The 18938-nt window shown below is 37.8% G+C and overlaps 1 protein-coding gene across 1 annotated transcript in view; it reads right to left on the bottom strand.

Moving 5' to 3' along the window:
• EXT2 (exostosin glycosyltransferase 2) overlaps positions 1–18938 on the bottom strand; it is a 77225-nt gene that overhangs the window by 43602 nt on the left and 14685 nt on the right. The window contains exon 7 of the mRNA XM_021402264.1: positions 18805–18898. Within this exon, the coding sequence (XP_021257939.1) occupies positions 18805–18898 (94 nt within the window). The remainder of the gene's footprint in view (positions 1–18804; positions 18899–18938) is intronic.

Genomic DNA, 18938 nt, shown 5'->3' with positions numbered 1-18938 from the left:
TCTTGAAAAAAAACCAAAACATCAAAAGCAGTTTGACCATTGAAAATAAGTTACTGTTATACTCAGTTTTTCCAAAGCAGAGGGATCCACAGTGCAGCTAAACAGCCTAATAAGGGCATGGAGCATAAAAGGTGGAATTTAAGTCACTTTTTAAACTCTAGTTAATCAACTAGAGAATTTTAGTACTCATGAGCTCCACCAAATTAGTAACTCCCTTAAACTGCCAAAAAATATATATATATATGTAAAGATAAATATTAAGATCTTTCATAACAGTACATGCACTTTGCTAGTTAATTACAATCATTCATCTGGGCTAATTTACAACAAAGGAAGTGTAAAATTGCATGCTGAAATGAAGCACGTAATTTCCTTGTACCCAGCCACACTGAGTTTCACAGAGAAGTCATTCTCAGGCCCCATATGTAAAGTTTTAATCTTATCCCAGTTTCTATGAAAGACACAAATGTTGGAAGAAAAATAGGGTTTTGGAAATGAAAATGCTGACTTATCTTATTTTCTATTAGAGATAAAAACATACTTTTAAAATGCCCAGAATCATCAAATGATCCTTTAGGATCACTTCTAACCCAAAAGGAAATATGCACTGCCAATAAAAACAGTTCAAATGTTTTGGCCCAAGAGATGTGACATTTTTCAGCCTGATTTTTCTTCAGGAAACTCCAGCACCTTGAAGTGTCCAGAAAGTAATTTAATTTAAAATCTCTCTATGCCTCAGTATCAACGTTTGTATCTAGGTGGTAAAGCAATTAGAGGTAAACAGAGCAATATGCAACAACTGATGAAAAAAAAAACATATATATTTGGGCAAATGCTATTTTACTATTTTGTACTTTTTAAACTCCAGAAAGGCTCTACAGAAAGGCCAGTTTCAGGCATGTGATCCGGGAATATTAAGAAGTATTATTTAGAATACTATGTTACTGAAGGAATACCAAACTTTTGGAGATATAGACTTAAAGATAAAAGAAAATTACTGTTTAACTATAACGGTAAGTCGCTAGCATGTTTCACTATGCAGGCTGCTGCTTTTTAATAGAAGACAAAGAGTGATTCCTGCTTGTATAATTTGTGCTGTAGCATTCCTCAGCTAAAGAATGGTGCAGAAGAAAGATTACAAAGAGGGAAAATACAAAACAATTGCAGCCAGGACACTGGCCCCAGAGCCCTGCCCTGTGGGTATCCTGGAGAACAGGTTCTTCAGAATAGTTTTGGTAAATATTTTAAAAGAAAAAAAATCCACGTTCCAATTTAATAAAAAAAAAAAAAAACAAAACAAACCTGACAGGAAAAGGGATAAGCGCACTCTTGAGCACCGCTTTTATCATGAGAAGACAACAACCTACAAACACTTACTGCTACAGATTATTTCAAAATGTTACTAAGGAGATAGAGGAGCGCGTCCAAAACATTACACTTCTCTTTGCAGCTCGTCATCCAGAGAAAATGCAAAGCAATTTCACTCCAGAATCCAAGAATCCAAGAATCACTTCTCTCTCTCCCTCCCCCTGGTAAGACTTAGTAGCTGGTTAACAGGCTGATAGTCTGACCAAGAGCACAGTTCAAAACAAATATTATGTCCGACTGTAATAGCAGAAGAATTAAATGAACATGTAAAAATAAATTACATCTGAACCCGTAAAATATCAAAAAGACACTAAATAAAGCAAGCACCACATTCTAAGCAAAAACAAATATTCCTTTATCCCTACCCCTTCTCTTAAGAAAAAATGTATTATGCACAAGTCGCAACCAAGTGACTTGATAAAAAATATATATATAGATTGAGAAGTAAAAGTGACGAGAACAGCAAACTGAATTAACTGAAAAAGAGTAAGAATACAGATTCCAAACATCATTTTCATATGAGACAACAGCTTGAGAAGACTACTGCTGTAAGTAGCACTAACTACAAAGTGGAAACTGTTTCATGCAGCCTTTTAATTTGCAACTTTGTATACTAAGTGAGTAGCATGAGAATGTATATTTCACTGTTACTAAATGACAACATTCCCAACCTGCTCTGGGATTATTTGTATTGTAATTATGATTGTCTAGCTTCGTAATGATCAACTCCATTTTTCCTCCTTTCGCCCAACTGGGATGAATCTGAGGTAGCATCTCTTTGCTGAAAGAATGTTTGCAATGTCAGGTAAGATTACACCTTTAAATCAGAAGCAAAAGTGGAGATCAGGCAGAGGGAATTTATTTTTTATGAACTAATATTTATATAATTAATTTTTTGTAAGGAGCTAGAAAATGTTCCCACAGTTGGTTGTAATTTTTTGGAGTGTGTTTCTTTAAGGCAGAACTCAAAACCTTCTAAGGGGATTCTAAGTCTCCAAACAGATGTTTCAGGGTCTCATTACTTCCTCCCCACCTTGTTTGCTTTTATAAAGCAGAATTGATTAACATGGTTTGCCAGTCTCTGCTACTCAGCATGGTGAGTTGCTAAACGTTTTGGGAAAGTTTTCTATTGGGAAGATGTGTGTCAATTCCATTTGAAATGTATTTTCTGCTCTACTTGGTGTGGTTGAAAAGCTTATGTTGGAATGTAATGAATACCTAGGGGGAATAAAAATCCCATGAACGCACACAGGGATATGGGAGAGAAAAACAAGAAAAGCAGCTATGAGGTCTGTTCCTGCCTCCTGTGCCAACTTTCTCAGTATTCTTACAGAGTTTTTCTGAGCTGTCCATTTCTCTTTCCCTTACCTGCGAATTCAGGAGGACAATAGTTATGTCCTCAAGAGTAGCTTTAATGTATTGGGAAATGGTTCTATGTTCTTACAATTACAACACGCTAGTTGTTGTCAGAGCTGACCTGAAAGGCTACAAGAATTTTAAAATAAATGATCCACGTCTACAGATCCTGTCTTTCATGCAGCATTGATTATACAAGGTCTGCAATTAAGATATGGTCAGGATACTATTCCTTTCAACTTGAACTGAAAGTAACTTCTAGTTCTCTAGGACTCTGCTTGATTAGGTTTTGGAATTTTCTGAGGAAACACCTTATGTGGACTACAGACTTGGAGAGAATGCTAAATTTGTATACACCTCAATATTTCTCAGGTCACAAGTAAGCTAAATTACGAAGAGAGATCAAACGTGTACTTTGTAAAACTGCCAAAACAGCACGGATGAACATATGTTAACCTATAGGATTTTATTCTGGGTGAGTGGCTTATCTGGAATTGCAAACAGGCATTTGAGAAACACTGCTTCTTTTCCCCTTCTGAATTTCTAAATAAATAGAAAACATGGGATAGATCCAACACAAAAGATGGAAAAATACTGTTTTCAGTAACAGTTTTACCAACATGTGGAAGAGTCAAAGAGGGGAGTTGAACTAGGTGAGAGGTCCCTTCCAACCCCTACAATTCTGTGATATCGTAATGATAGACTTGACAGAGAATGAGAAATACAAGATATTATTAAGTTGCCCGATGGGTTTGAAGTGACTGGAATATTGTATAAGACAATAGATTCCCCATGAAATTAACTCATCTGAATCCAATTTCTGCAGAAAATTTTACAAAGCCAAGACCACCTCCCTGCAGAAGCCAAAGACTGAAGGTGTTGGAGACCAGGCCCTCACGTCTCTTCTAGCAGTAGGATCTACAGACCAAACAAACAAACATAGGCATGCTAGGAAGAGACAGCTCTAAGTTTTCTCTCTTTCCCGTCACTTCTCTAAAGGCTAAAAATGTTTCCTATAATGTAGAGGTATTAATGTATCTCTACAGCTACATGTATACACTTCATGTAACAGTAGCAACATCTGTAAGACAGAAGACGTTTAGAAACGTACTTCAGATTTCATCTTCAAACTTGCAGATGGAATGGAAAATGTGGTGTTTCATCAAACAAGTTTTGTTGTCAGCTGCAGGGTTTTGTACAGGTGGGATATGAAGAGACTAAGCAGAAAATACTGAGGATACACTGGTACAGGCAAGAGCTTGGGACAGAAGCATATGCAGCTATTTTTGTAGGAGACAACAGGCAAAAGTGCGACAGGCATCAAGAGTGAAGCCTAATGACAGAAAGTAACATTTATTTAGTTAAGGTGTTATTTTCCCTTAGAAATAAACACACTTGGGGGCCTAGCGTCTCTTTAGAAGCTCCTTACAAGCCAGCACAGCATCGGGTTACCGAGTCCATTCATATAATGTTTATAAGTTCTAGTGTTAATGCCACTAATGGCGCTCCGGTGTAGAGTGCAAGACAGATCAATGTAAATCTTTTGATTAGTTTGTGGAAAGAAAAACACTAGGCATAAGGCAAGGAAAGGAAAGAATACTTTCTGTAACATTTAGATTAAGAGGAAAAAAATTCCACAAAGGGAACTTTCTAGACCTCTCTTTTTTTCACAGCCTACAACTTGGTGGGAGTTAGTAAAGTTAGAAAACAAGAAAAAACAAGATTCACAAAAGAGCAGTAAAAGTTAACTGCCCATAAACCACTACTTCTCTCAGCTTCTAGGTCAGGAGCCATGACGCTGTAAGATTTTGCCCAATGCAGCAATTCAGTGTTTCCAAAATGCCTTGAAAAGGTTTATGAGGCCTTGAAGCGTAACCATTTTCACACTGCTTGAAGTGACTACCTCAGTGTTCTCCCTTCTTGACGGCTCTCAGTGTTTCTGGTTTTTACTCCCTGACCAGCTGAGTTAGTGAAGTTCTGGCTGAAGAGAAGAACGTGATCTAGCTGCTGCAGTAGTATTGGCCTGGAAAATCATATCCAGGTGATATGTGATCATATTTTCAATCTTGGTTCTGTTAGTTACTTACAGCCAAATATTTGACGTTCATCTGATCCTTTGCTTCTACTTCAGTATCTCAGCAGTACGTGTAATATTCACATATCCAACATATCTTAGAGATTTTGAGATGCAACTGTTTCAGACCTTTGTAAATTTGGGGTTGGATAGAACTTAGCTTTATCCTTATATTATTTGTAAAAAGAAACTTTAAACTAGTAAAACTAACATTTAGCCAAGCAATGCCTCCAAAGTAACTGATTGCAGCAGCCCGTTGCTAAAATGTGTATCCACAGCAAAGACATGCAGCACAGACATAAAAGGTATTACAAGAAATACCTACAGCTCTGGTGAGTATCTACTAGCTCTAGTCATGGAAGTTCAATCACAAAGACCTTCAGACTTCAAAGTCGCACAATATTGTAATATAATGGAATGCTTTTTAAGTTATCAAAATCTAACTAATTATTGCCCATTAAGTAAGCTGTTGTAATTGGTCATATGCATTTCATACCCTTTCTATTGTGCAATAAGATTAGAGAGGATACTGAGGTTCAAGATAAACTGAATTATCATATATTTGCCTAATATGAAAGATGCATATGAGGATAGCTGATGATATATAACAATCAGAAAGAATGAGCTCTCACCCCCCCACCTTCAGTCTATCCACTCAAGGTAAAATGGCACTGAAGAGGGAGCATAAGTTCTTTTGCAGGAACGAGCATTTAATGCATAGTTTTCTAAGAAAGATCTTGGGTTCTGATGGAGGACTCCAAAGCCCCAAATTCACACATTTTTGTTTCCTCTTTCTGGACTACTTTTTATCTACAGCTGGTTCCCTGTTCCAAAAACTTTTTTGCTTCTCATATGTATTGCTTCTTGTATGCAGTTCTTCAGCAAAGCTGATACCAGCTGGGCCAGCTAAAAGCACAGACATCCTTGTTTCTTTAAACAGGTTTATTGAAACACACTCAGAAGACTTCATACAAATAAAAATTAGATAGCAATCTATTGTTACTATACAATGATGAGAATTTGAGTTTGAAATAAGTGCTTGTTTGGTTTAGGGCCCTCAGGAGCAATATCACACAGTCAAATTCAGCATGTCTAAAATTGGCTGGCTCACCTTCCTCTCTGATCAGTGGGGGAAAAAACCAGGTTATTCTGAGAGAAAGTGAGAGGTCTGATGCTTTGAAATACATCCTGGACAACCTGTGCTTTTCTTGTTAAGTGAGTAAGTGAGGAGGACAGAAGTAAGCAACTAGGTTTGGGCCAGGATAGTTCCCTCAAAGTCCCGTTTTCAAAATTTATCAGAAGGCTATCATTTTCTCAGATGTGCATGAAGATTTGAAGTGAGGAGAAACAACAACGTATGTTTGTCAAGCATAGTTTATACATTTCAAGCTATGGAAGAGAAAAATCAAGCCAGCTCTAAAATGCTGGAAGTCTTTTGGAGTGTCAGTATAATTATCCCCAAACCGAAGGTAAACTCTTTAGAATACGCAGTCTGAAAGGGAAGATTTGATTACTGTCTCCACACCCAGGAACTTTAAGGAATTCTGTGGAATACTGGTAAACAAACACTAGTTTACCTAAAATTGAAAAACTTTCCAGATGATTTTTAAGTTTTATAGAAGGTTGAATTAAATGCATTTTTCAGTTCTTACCTATTCTGATTGTGTAGTTGCCATTTGCCAGCAAGTATCTATCCAAAAAAGAAGTTGTGTGAGTATTATATGAAAAGTGCTCCTAATATCAGTGTGCCGTTTTTAAGAATAAAAAAAAATGGGAGTGGTCGAGGGTGTCTAATCATTTCAGGCAAAAACTAATCCTCAATTCAATGCTGAGTTTTGCCAAACCTTACACTAGAGGGTTCTTCAGAAGGGAAGAAGACAAATGAGAAGAACAACAATGCAGGGCACATACATTTGTTTCCAGATAACTAAGATTTGCTTCTAATGGAACATGCTGTTGTTCTTTTAATATTATTCTGAATTTCCATTCCATCTTTCTACTTCTTTTTCCTAACTGTGCTTGATTCCCAAGTAAACCTCTTCAAAATATTCACCTATTTAACACCTACAACGTATATGATACGCCTATGAAGACACGTTTGTTAATTATAAGGCACTTCTGCAGGCTTACCAAGCAAAACATTTATATCATTATGGTCCTACACTTTAAGAAAGAGATTCTGGATGGACATTTTGAGGTGCTGTTTATCTATTGTAATTCAGCCTCAAAAAGTATATCTTCAAAAGTAAAAGAGTTCGTGAATTTAATGACCTAGATTAATACTGTCAACCACAGTAATTTCAAGTCCTAAAACAAGCATATTTGCCTACTTCAGATACACAGTGAAAAGTAGAATTAAATCTTTCCACTATCCAAATTTCTTTTTTTCTTTTTCAAGCTGTCAATTCATAAGGGGAACAGAGGTCAGAGTTCAAAATGCTAGTCTTACTCTTCAGATACCAGCCACTTGGGAGTAACTGACTTATACAGACTTTCATTTTTATTGCTACTAAACTACTTGACAAATGCTGACTCATAAGAGCTAAGGGTAAAGGAAAATGTTAGTGCAAGCACAGATATTAATCTTAAGCTTCTTGCACTGCAGTTTTCTTCAAATATTCCTCTTCAGTTCTTTGAAAAGAATCACTTATATTACTTATAATCTTTATGTGCAGAAAACACATACTATACTATGTGAATGGTTCTTTGATGCACACCTGCTAAAGTTAAAATTGTAAGTCTTGCTTCTGTACTCTCAGATAATTTGTGGCTTGATTTTTATTTTTATTTTTAAGTTTTCATCTTCTGTTATGAACAATAGCCTGTACTGCTTAAAATCTTGCTCAAATGTAAGACAGAGAAGAAGCTATTCTAATAGCATGAAATGGTAACATTTTATACAGTTTTGAAATCCTACATTACTTTGACCCCTAAAATAGATTTCCACTATTTCTGGTCCTAACAATAGTAACTGCATTTTAAAATAGCAAGAACACAAAACTTAAGTAGGTAAGAATACCAGTCAACATTGATATTTTTCCCTTCTACCACAGATTTCTTCAGTTCAAGCTTGCTTTTTGACTAAAGAGTATGCCAACCTGACAAACCTGTTGCAGATGGCAACACTGCACCGGTCAGGGAACCTGATTTTTTGTGCCCTGGCACCCTACAAAGCCATCGTCAAAATAAATTTCAGTGATGGAGTCAAGAAATGGATATCAACGCTATGAGCAGCACAGAACCCATCCGTTCTCAGCTGTAGTTGGGAATACCGTTGCAAAGCATGGAGACATCCGAAAAGAAAGGAGAAAGATAAAAAAAAAAAAAACCCTTCAGATTAATGAAGCACTTAAGAGCTTTAAAACAATGTCATGCAAAAATAGCCACCGTTTTTTGCATTCCCTTTGGTCCCAAAGAGTGCTCATCTCTGTCCTTCTATTTACAGGCCAAGACGTGTTGGCATCACAGATGTGAAAAAATAATACAGATGCTCAGCTGGTTTCTAGATTGCCACATCTACATAATCATCAATAATTATGTAAAGACAAAAATATAGCCCATTCTTTCCCCTTCAGTTTCCACGATTTTGTAAGGCTCTCTAATGACTCCAATTTCATCAGGCTGTTACTGTGAAGGGGCAGGCATACCTAACCTGAGGAGTAGTCAAAATGACTTGGGTGGATGTCATCTTTTTTACAACAGTTGGTCCTTTGCACACTGTAGAGAATGTTCAACTAAATATGACCAAAGTTGGGGGGCTGCAGGAATGTTTTAGCTGCATTTCTTGACAAATGATGGACAGCTCCTGAAACTGAAAGCAATAGGTTTCTAGTCCCAGTGGTATTGCCTTCAAATATGTCTATGTTCTCAGGGTGGATCAGTTTTCCCTGCTGCAGGCATCCTGCTGAGAGGTGAGGTCCCAAGCAAAACACAGGAATCTGACTGCAAGCCTTTGAGGTGGCAGGAGCCAAGGGGGGTTCAAAGACAAGGCTGGCTGGTGGGCAGCACCTCTGAGTATTGTGGAGGTTAGAGGTTAGTAAAGCAGGAGCCACTGGCCAATAAAACAGTGTTTGGAGAGCCCACTCTACAGATAAATTGGGGATCTGTTTACACCTTTCCCAGCTTTCTGAGTTACACACACTGACGCTTCCCACTGCGATCTTGTCCTATGTCCACTAGCATCTCCCCTTCTCAGCAGCTGCCCTTTTCTCTGCTGGTTGGCTTTATAACATGGCTAAAGGATGCTTGGAAACTTTTAATCAGCATCCAGCATTAAAAATAAATAAATAAAAGCACAAGCCCTTTTATTTGTGTCAACTGCTGCAACAAGATCTGTCTTGTTTGAGATTTCCCATGACTGCTGTACTAATGCTGGGAGAATAGAAGCTTAAATTCCCTTGATTAGAGAATTTAAACATAAAGCAAGCCCAATGCCAATCACACACATGAAAGGACAGCTTTCTGAAGCAAGAAAAAAATAATCTAGGTAGAGTTACCACCACATTACAGCATTCAAAAATCAGTGCATACCTCACTTCAGAGCTTAAGCCCTATACGAGGAAGTACATGTCCTTTTGATGAAGACATGTTTTCATGTTTTCTGTAAGCTATATAGCTCTATTTTAAATAAGCATAAGCATATATATATCCCACCCAAACACAGTTCTCAACATCAAGCAATTTGAAGTGAGCTTTACTGCTCGCTTTGATTGAATACAAACGTGTCTTACTAAATTCTAAGACGATAAAACCTGAAGGACTGGTAGTCGTGTCTTTTTTTTTTTATTCCCCTGCATATACAGGAAAAATTTCATTTAGAAGTTGGTGTTGTCTTTTTCCTCCACATCTTCAAAATAAGCAACATAAGCTCAAGCTACATAAACACACTTCACCCTTCGTGACTCAAACTGTGTATGATTGCATGACTGACTGGTGAAATAGGTCAATAATAATCGCTGGTTGTGTTTACATTGTGAGATGGTCACACTGCAAAGGAATAGGGTTGAAAATAATTTTATATAAACAAAAGAGTTGATAGACACCAACCAGAGTCTTTTATTTCTTCTTGGAGAGCATCTGAAATAGCGTGCTACAGAGGAATGTTTTTTACTACCTGAGGCCAAGTTTTGGGAAAAAAAAAAAAAAAGGAGTCACAAAGATAAGCATAAAGTCTCTTCACAGAGTCCTTGCTATCTCAAAATAAAGATGGGAAGTACACCACTGACCTGCGTTTGCGTATTTATTCTGTATTAATAAAAGTGTCAGGAAGTTGTTATTCCTCTCTTGACAGATACGTAACATGGCATCTGCAAGAGATGGAACTCAATTCTTCAGGGATTCACTGAAGCACTGGTTACTAAACACAGGTAGCAACAGATTAGAAACAAACGAGCAGTGAGAGGAAGAGTGCAGAGCCCAGGTTTGGTGCTTCTAGCTTACTGAAGTATTTCAGACAGTTGGTTAATGGGTGTTCAACTCATCCTCAGGCTTAACCTAATCACCAGATTCAGCATCAGGAAAGAGTTTTTACCAATATCTCAGCCACGACCACTGACATTTTTCTGCTATTGTTTGCTACAGTGTTGGGGGGCATTTTATGCTGGACTGTGCTGTGTGAGAGAACAGAGACGATGCATTCTGTGGCTCCTGTGGGACTAGAATTCCATCATCCAGCTGAGTCCAGTTGCAGAAAACTATTTCTGAAGCTTAGCAGCAATCTAACAAGAGGACGGAACCAAACCTCAGATACAAGTTATACTGCTTGTCAGGCAAAGGGCATTACATTATATTTCTAGCACAGTCCACATTTTCAGTCCTAACAAAGATCCACGCAGGCATTTAAGAAGCTGTTAGATATATCTGCACAACTTATGAATACTAAAGGAAAAGGCATTTAAAAATTATCTGGCAGCAGGCTGCTTCTACAGAACATGCAAAGCCTTTGTAACTTAAAGCCAAACATTTCTACTGTGTTGCAAGATACATTTGATGTAGTCATTAAAACAGGATCCAGGACTTCTAAATTCCACTATTAACACTGCAGTTTGACCTTGGGAAAGTTATTTATATCTTTATCCACTCATCAGGAAAGTGGATCCAAGATCAAGCTGCATTTACTATTAGTGTTTAAGAGACTCAAAAGCAAATTCTACAGTAATGCAGCTTTTATAATATAAATGCTCTAACCTTATAATAGTTTGAATAACGAAGGAAAGTTAAGTAGGAGAACAGAGAGTAGTGAGAATTAGTGGAACACCAGGAGAGAGGCTTAATCATCCGCAGCTAGCTGCTTTATGGGTATGACACAAACCACTCTCTAATATACTTTCAAAAGAAGTACATATTTCCTCCAGTTTTTGGATCATCTGGGTTTTCTGTAGTATATCCAAGCTGTGTATAGTGATCTGCAAGGGGTAAGAAACAAAAGCCCACTTCACAGAAATATAAAGACAAATTAAAAAAAAAAAGTCTCAAAATAGCATTATTTCCCTTCTACAGTCCAAGTTTAACCTTTTCTTGCTCAGAGGCTGCAAACCTAAATACTAATGCACCACAGCTACATCCTAGAAAAATTACTCGATGAGGTGCTGATGGCTCTCAGTTTTTGGAGCTCTTTCTCAGAGATGCCATGAAGCCCACTCTGTAATAAAGCAAGATTAAAAACAGTTTTCTACATTCCAGAAAGAAATGGCAGGAGAAACAATAGGAAAAAAAGTCTAGGATAAGAATACTCGCCACAGCAAGTGAAGGGCAAGGGGGGAGCAATGAAAGTCTCATATACAAATGCCAAAGATTCTACAACTCCCCTGGTGACTCTGGCAGTAATCCAGGAAAAAGTTTTCTCTTTCCTTTGCTGTTCGCAGCAACAAATCTTTCCTCTGGAGGAGGGGTGAGAGAGCTGCAGCTAACTTCACTGCATCTGATAAGATGGCAAATTGTCCAGGTCTGACATTTATGGGGGACCCGGAGCTCCATTGAAGCACTCTGGGAGGATTAATGCAGGGTTAGCCTCTCCAATCACACTCCTTAAAATGCTACAAATGGCAGACAGATGAAAGTTCATTTAAATTTGATAATGATGAGTCTAAAGAATCCTGAGACAGAAGCTGTCCCCTGTCAGGGAAAGAGCTGCAGCTGGAAGTTGAGCGTTCTCATTTTAAAAAGATTTGTAAAACCTAACAATACTCAAAGAACTTTCAGATACTGAAATGAGGTCTTGATTAATTGATTAATAAGAACTAAATCCCACCTTCTTCATGTGAGCTGCACCACCCACATGAGAATTTCACCATCCATTTGCCTTAACTCTATCCAGGACTGTTTCACTTGAAGAATGGGAAGTTTCACGCGCCTGCACTCATTGCCTGGAGCCAGCAGAAAGGCTCATATAGCTGTCAGCAAGCTGATAAGAGCTGAAATTACTCTGCAGAGCCCTCTTTAAAGAAGAGCCAAAGAAGCACATTAAATGAAAGGGAGGAGGGGTCAGAAAAGCCAGCCACTCATGTTGTCTTAACGTGGCACTAAAACAAGTCATTGATTTATGCATGTGTCTTCAGCTCTGCTTGACCTGGAGTCTGAAATTTTCTTTAGGTCAGGGCTGCGGGACATGGCACAGGCACTAGAAAAGCCGTAATAGCTTGTCCAGATATTCTGACTGTGGGAACAAACGTTGCAAAATATATGTTTCCTAACTTTCATTAATATATTATTTAAATTGTACACTTTTTAAAACCGAACTTGTATCTTTTTTTATTTTTTAATTGTTTACCCAGGCTGAAAAGACAAGAGATTGTGATCATCTAAACCTCTAATTAATAAAATCAAGAATGCCACATTGCCACTATTTGAGAAAATACCTTGTGAGGCTTCAGGAAAGTGAGTTATTGATTTACATAAAGGAGGAAAACTGACATCACAGTTAAGTTTTTTTTTCCCACGAAAGTGCCTGACATTCATTGAAGCGGAGCTATATTTTTTGAAAACAAAAGCACACTGAAAATCTGCAGAAGTTATTCAACAAGGTGCTACAGAACCAAGGTCTCCTGCAAATCTGAGTCCTGAAGTTGCATCAGCTGCATCAGCTGCAACGCATCCAGCTGTTCCCACATTCTGACAGCGGTCGGCAGCAGGTACCTTAGGAGCTCCCACACACAGGCATCCCAAGCACAAGCCGCCACCTTCCTATGTACTCTCTAACTGCCATAAGATTGCAACTCAGGAACTTCCTAAGCCAGAGGACATATCTTTGCATTCATCTCTGATGGATTTTCTTTTCCTGGATTTCTTCGTTCCCCCCTCTAAGCTGATAAAAATCCTTCACTCACAAGATACTGAAGCAACGAGTCCCACAGACTAAATTGAAGTTCTGTGACAAGGTCATATTCTTTCATGGTTTTATGGAACAGATTCCAATAATGAAGTCCTAGGGCATGTCAGATGAAGTTGTATCAAACAATGTACAGTCATGTCCATACACTTTATTCATGGCCCCATTTTGCATTATATTCTAGCTTGCTATCTTATCCCCTATCATTCCTGTTCAAGATGAAGAGTCTGGGCTAATTAATTACTCCTCTCATGAAAACTCTCATTGCCCTTGCTCTCTCTTCCAGATGGGAGAACTGTAACTATGGAGCCTATTAAGGGTGCAGACATTCAACACATTTATTCTGTGGTGTTCTCTACCTCTTTTCTAAAAATTCTTTATAATACTTACTTTTTTTTTAATCACAGCTGACCATGGAACTTGTATTTTCATTGAACTGCTTATCATAGCTCTAAGAACTCTTTCAAATGATTGCAGCCAGCTGAGAGGCCTACATTGCATATAAGAGAGCTATTCTTCTATTCTTCATAGCACATTTATTCCTTTTTTAGAATCTACACTGAATTTTATTTGTCACTTATCATTCAGTCATGCTGTACTCTAGCTTCTTTGGCCTAAGGAGGTGCTATTTCCAAATAAAACGTTTCCCAAAGCACAGCCATTCACAAGCAGGATGTGCATGCAGCTTTTTGCTATTAGGTTGAGCTGCAAGCTTTTCCTTAAAAACAACGTGATTCTGGGGTGCATATCTTGCACCCAGTTGTCTAATTTTATGGAATTTCTTATCTCCAAGATTTCCACTACTCAATAAATTTGGTAGGAGTTGGCCAAGAACAGAAATCCAAGGTGGAATGAAACAGCATGCACACACTGATCATGCCCTTGTTTTCTCAGGAAACCAGGATGAAGAGACTTTCTTCTTTCAGGAGCTCTAACTAGCTCTTTATTCTTGCACTGTTAGAACACATGAAGTCACCCTGTCTTCCAAAATGGATATTAATTGAAAAGTTTTATTTTTGGAAGGTGGAAAGTGTTATAAAGTCACTTAAGAACAGACTCACACACTAAGCCTTCTTTGCAAAATAATCTCCCTTCTTGAATACCATTCTCCAAGAAAGAATATCTAAATAAATGAAGGAATGATTCTTCTATTCCCAACATTTGACTGCTTTCTTATTCTGATCTCATGCCTTAATGAGACTTTCTGTGACATTAAATCTTTTAAAACTTCTAAGTATGCTGGTATACAGTGAGGGAAAACGTTAACAAAACATGTCTATGTTGAGACATTCATCTCAGAAAAAGAAAGGGGAAAAGGTGCAGAGGCTCAAGGTGTGGAAAACCATCACACAAGTTAAAGATATTCCTGTATCAACTACCATGGTGAAGTATGTTTCTATAGATTAACAGAGTTTCAAAGCAACATGTTAGAAACACTTTAGCTGTCAGGGAAGCTATATAAGGCATGGGATAAGCAGACATCAGCCAAGTTTACTTTTGCCATTTCTTTCCACCTATGTCAATCCTACGGTTCAGGACAAAGACATTTCTGTTCTCACTCTCTATTATACATGTCCACAACATTTATTTCTATTTCTCATTGCTCCACTTCTAGGACTTTGCTATTAAGTGAGCGCTGCTTTATGGTGCAGACAAAATGAAAGCATAAGGACATAGCGTCGAGTCTGCTGGGTCAGTAGCAGTGCAGCTGAGTTGCTCATTGACTTGCCTCTGGGCATTTCTGCCAGCGTTTCAGATTCCACATGGAACTATTTGTGAGAGGGGGATGGTTCAAGGAAGCTTCAAAGAAAATGATTATGACAACATTACTGTACAAAGGAGACAAGACAGCAGTCCCAGAGATGAGTAGATTTCATCCAGACTGCTATCGACTTCAGCAGCTCAAGCAGTGGGGACTTTTTCTCATGCTCAATGTATTGGAGAACTAGAACATGTTAGTCTTTCACAACAGCATAGACCAGGATATGAGCACTGAAGAAAGGAACCATTCCACTTTGTGAGGGAAGATAGGAAACTGAATCAGGAATTGTAGATAACAATAAAAGCATATATTAACCTGGCTAATCTTCAGAGATCTCAACACAGTCACGTATAATTTTAAGATTCTCCACACAGCATGCTCTGTTCAAATCAGTAAATGCCACTTTCTCTTTTTCCGAGCTGATACTACAGACTGTCTTACAAAACAACTGGACAAATAAAGTTGTACTATAGGAAATCACAGCCCAGGTCATACCAGCAGTACATCCTGGCAGGTAGCTCCAAATCTAAAGCACCTGTACTTCATCCTTTTCACAAAAGTACTGTCTGATGCTCATGGATCAGTGACAAAGTGCAAGAAAATCTTTTCAAGTAAAGGTTCTTATGTACTCTAGTGGCTTATCTTAAAGAGTCTTCCTCCTTTCTTCAGCAGATGTATGGTTGAAAGTGCTTCCAAAAACAAAGTAAAAATACATAACACTTCACTCCCTAAAAGCAGTCAATCTATTTCAACCTGGAAGAAGAACATTTGTATATACACATATATCCTTTTGAACTACCCTTAGCACCAATCTCCTCAAAAGTTTCATTGCAATTCTAAATTCTCTCTCCTCCTAGCATCACTTCAGCTTTATACTGTAAATCTTTATTCCTTTGTCCCTGTACATTGTCACAGAAGTCAAGACACTGAAAAAAATTGGTAGGGTATTTTGGCCAGCCAAAAAGTCCTACAACTTTTTTTTTCCTGAATCATTCAAATTGTAAGAGTAAGTAAAGCATGTAACTGCTCCCTACTGTGAGACTGATGAGGAGGAAGGAAAGAAATCTGTAGCACAGGTGGAATATTACTGCACATTTATCAATGAGGAAAAGCAATCAGGTTATTGGTAGTCAGCACAATATCAGTCAGTAAGTAGCTTTTCACCATATGAAATTTCTAGGACATAGAACCATGTAACAGCAAGGGAATTTCACAGATACTTACACTGAGATTCCACCTTGTAAATACTGCTGACAGCACGTGAAACATATGGATAACATGCTCAAGTATCCTCAGTATACAGTCAGAAACAAATTCAGGAAGACAGACCTTATAATTGCATCCCGGTATTCTCAATACCAAAACACAAAACTGTATTCCCAACAAAACCATCAAGATGTGAGAGTGAGATTTAGAGATACTTCTCACCTCCAGTCAACAAAACCAGTGTTTCCATTATATTCAATGATGTTTTGGATCCAGTGACAAACACAATCCACCTATAATTCAAAAAATTCTCTCTGGACACAGACCAATATCACATTCTGTTTATTAAATATCTTCTATTTTAGCTTAATTTCAGGAGTTACCTATAACACAGATAACTTACTTTAATTAAGGTTGTTTAATTGGTTTGCTTCAAAGTGTCCGAGAAATATATTGTGAACGTAAAGGGAAAAGTGAAAGAGAAAACATACAAACTAGCAGAGTTTCCTGATTTCATACTTTAAAATTACTGTTTAAGCAGTCTATAATGTATAGCACCTTCTCTGTAGGAGAATATTATCTTGATACGATTATTTTATGATGTTATTAAAATGGACAAGAAAATCAATGCATGCTATAATGAACTATTCACATCAGTTCTAAAAGTTTTATCAGGCTAAACACCCCTGTGTTAGTATTTTTATATTCAAGTCACAGGGAAAAAAAAAAAAAAAGAAAAATAAAGCAAAATAGCTTTCTTAGGAGTTGCAGGTATGAAGTTACTTCTGCCTTCCCCCATGGCAAATTAATGCTGTCAGTGGGCCCTACCAAAACAGTTCATTTGTCTGTAGGGACTAAAGAGAAAGGAGACCCCTGATGGCTGATAAGATACTTGCAGACATTCTGAGCAGTGAAGTCAAGATGGCAAAAGATTTCAGGCATGAAATGTACCACTACATCTGAGAGTAGTTTCTCCACACGTATCCATTATTAATATAACTACGCAAATTTTAGCATTGCCTAGGTAGAAGCAATTACACTAGTATTACAGGCCACAGCCTGAGAGACCATGCCTTGGGTCACCTTTTACAAGAATCACACAGAAGATGACTTCATTGCTGATGTGCAAAGGAATTTCAGAAACATCTCCATTATCTGTACAGAAATCTGAATACAGAAATCCCATGCATCTTTAGAAGTCATCTGAAATCTAGCAGTTTACTTTTTCCCAACATACCCAGCACATACTTATTCTTTGTCTGAGTTCCTCATCAGAAAACCAGTATCCCCCTACCACATGATGACAGATGTTTAGTACAATAAGGTGACGAGGATTAAAAATTCTACTTATAAGTTTACAATATATGCTAACATCTTGCTTTATTCATCTCTGTCCCCAGAATGTAATCCATATAGTCCAGCCATCAAAGGAACGTGATTGAACTCAGCTCAAAATGCAACTTGACAACAAAGCAAAGGAACTGACAATGACTGTGTCCATAATAGCAAAGTTTTGACAGTCACAAACAGGAATCGGCATCAGCTAGAGTGAAATAGTTTCTTTTGACTCCAACCACACAGACTTCAATTACAAGTTTGGACAATTTATGATCTCTGCTCATCAAATCACAAAATAAGTCAAATCTCCTTCTCTCAGGAATCATCAATTTAGTTAAAGTATTTTAAACATTTTTCACTTGATGCTTCTCTCACATTTTCGAGAATTAAAATTTATCTACAAGACAAAGCTTCTCCTGGAACACAGGTAGACTCAAGCATTTGAGTCTACTTGTCTCAAAGTGGAAGTTTTTCACACAGAGGGTGGTGACGCTCTGGAACAGGTTGCCCAGAGAGGTTGTAGATACCCCATGCTTGGAGGCATTCAAGGCCAGGCTGGATGTGGCTCTAGGCAGCCTGGTCTAGTGGCTGGCAACCCTGCCCAAGGCAGGGGGCTCGAAACTAGATGATCTTTGAAGTCCTTTTCAATCCAGACCATTCTATGAGGCTATGATTTTCTTCCAGACAATTTAGTTACTATGTAGAAGAAACAAATATCAAATATCAAAATCACATTACTAAATGAGAGTAGGCGCTAAGTCTGCCTTCAGGCAAAGTTTCCAGCCCAGTGTGTATTAGGAAAGCAGAGTGGACACAAGAAAGAAGTTGAGAAAGTTCAGTTTGACTAGATTGGTAGGAACCTGTATTCTCCACTCACTGCAAAGATTTTTATATGAAAAACCAGGTTGTCAAAACATCAGTTTCACATTTCAGATCTGCTGCAACCCAGGATGGGGAAGCTTTGATCACTGTGGATACTGAGAATCCTATAATATATTTCACAATTGCATGTAAATTAAAATAGTAGGTTGGAGAAATTCCAATCTGAGTAGCTGGAGTCTGCCTACTCAAGTGTTCTTCTGCAATTGCAATCATATGCAGTATTCTTAACTTCCTGACCTAAAGGATAATGTAGTACCGCTCAACAGCTGCTGTTTAACAGATTTAGCTGCATCAGTGAAGCGTAAAGATAAAATACTGAAAAATAATGGTGAATGCATATGTTTAGCATAAAGAAAGAAGGTAGAATAATCAAAATATTAACATGAGAGAACAATCAGTGCTTCAGTTTTCCAACAAATTTCACAATAATGCAGACATAAACCCATATTAATTACAAATAAAGGATAATTTAAATACAGTTCATTATTTTACCTGTCTTTGCATCTCTTCAATCTGTCGTTGGGGAACACTTTGCAGAATACTGTACATTTCAGGCATTTTTTCTTCAGGGATGACAATAGAGGCCCTACAAGCAAACAACCAGAAAAACAAACAGTAAGATGAGA

Source organism: Numida meleagris, chromosome 6 (assembly GCF_002078875.1).
Source record: "Numida meleagris isolate 19003 breed g44 Domestic line chromosome 6, NumMel1.0, whole genome shotgun sequence".
Classification (NCBI taxonomy): domain Eukaryota; kingdom Metazoa; phylum Chordata; class Aves; order Galliformes; family Numididae; genus Numida; species Numida meleagris.
Note: the sequence above shows the minus strand (reverse complement) of the source record. Positions and strands in the feature narration are given on the sequence as shown.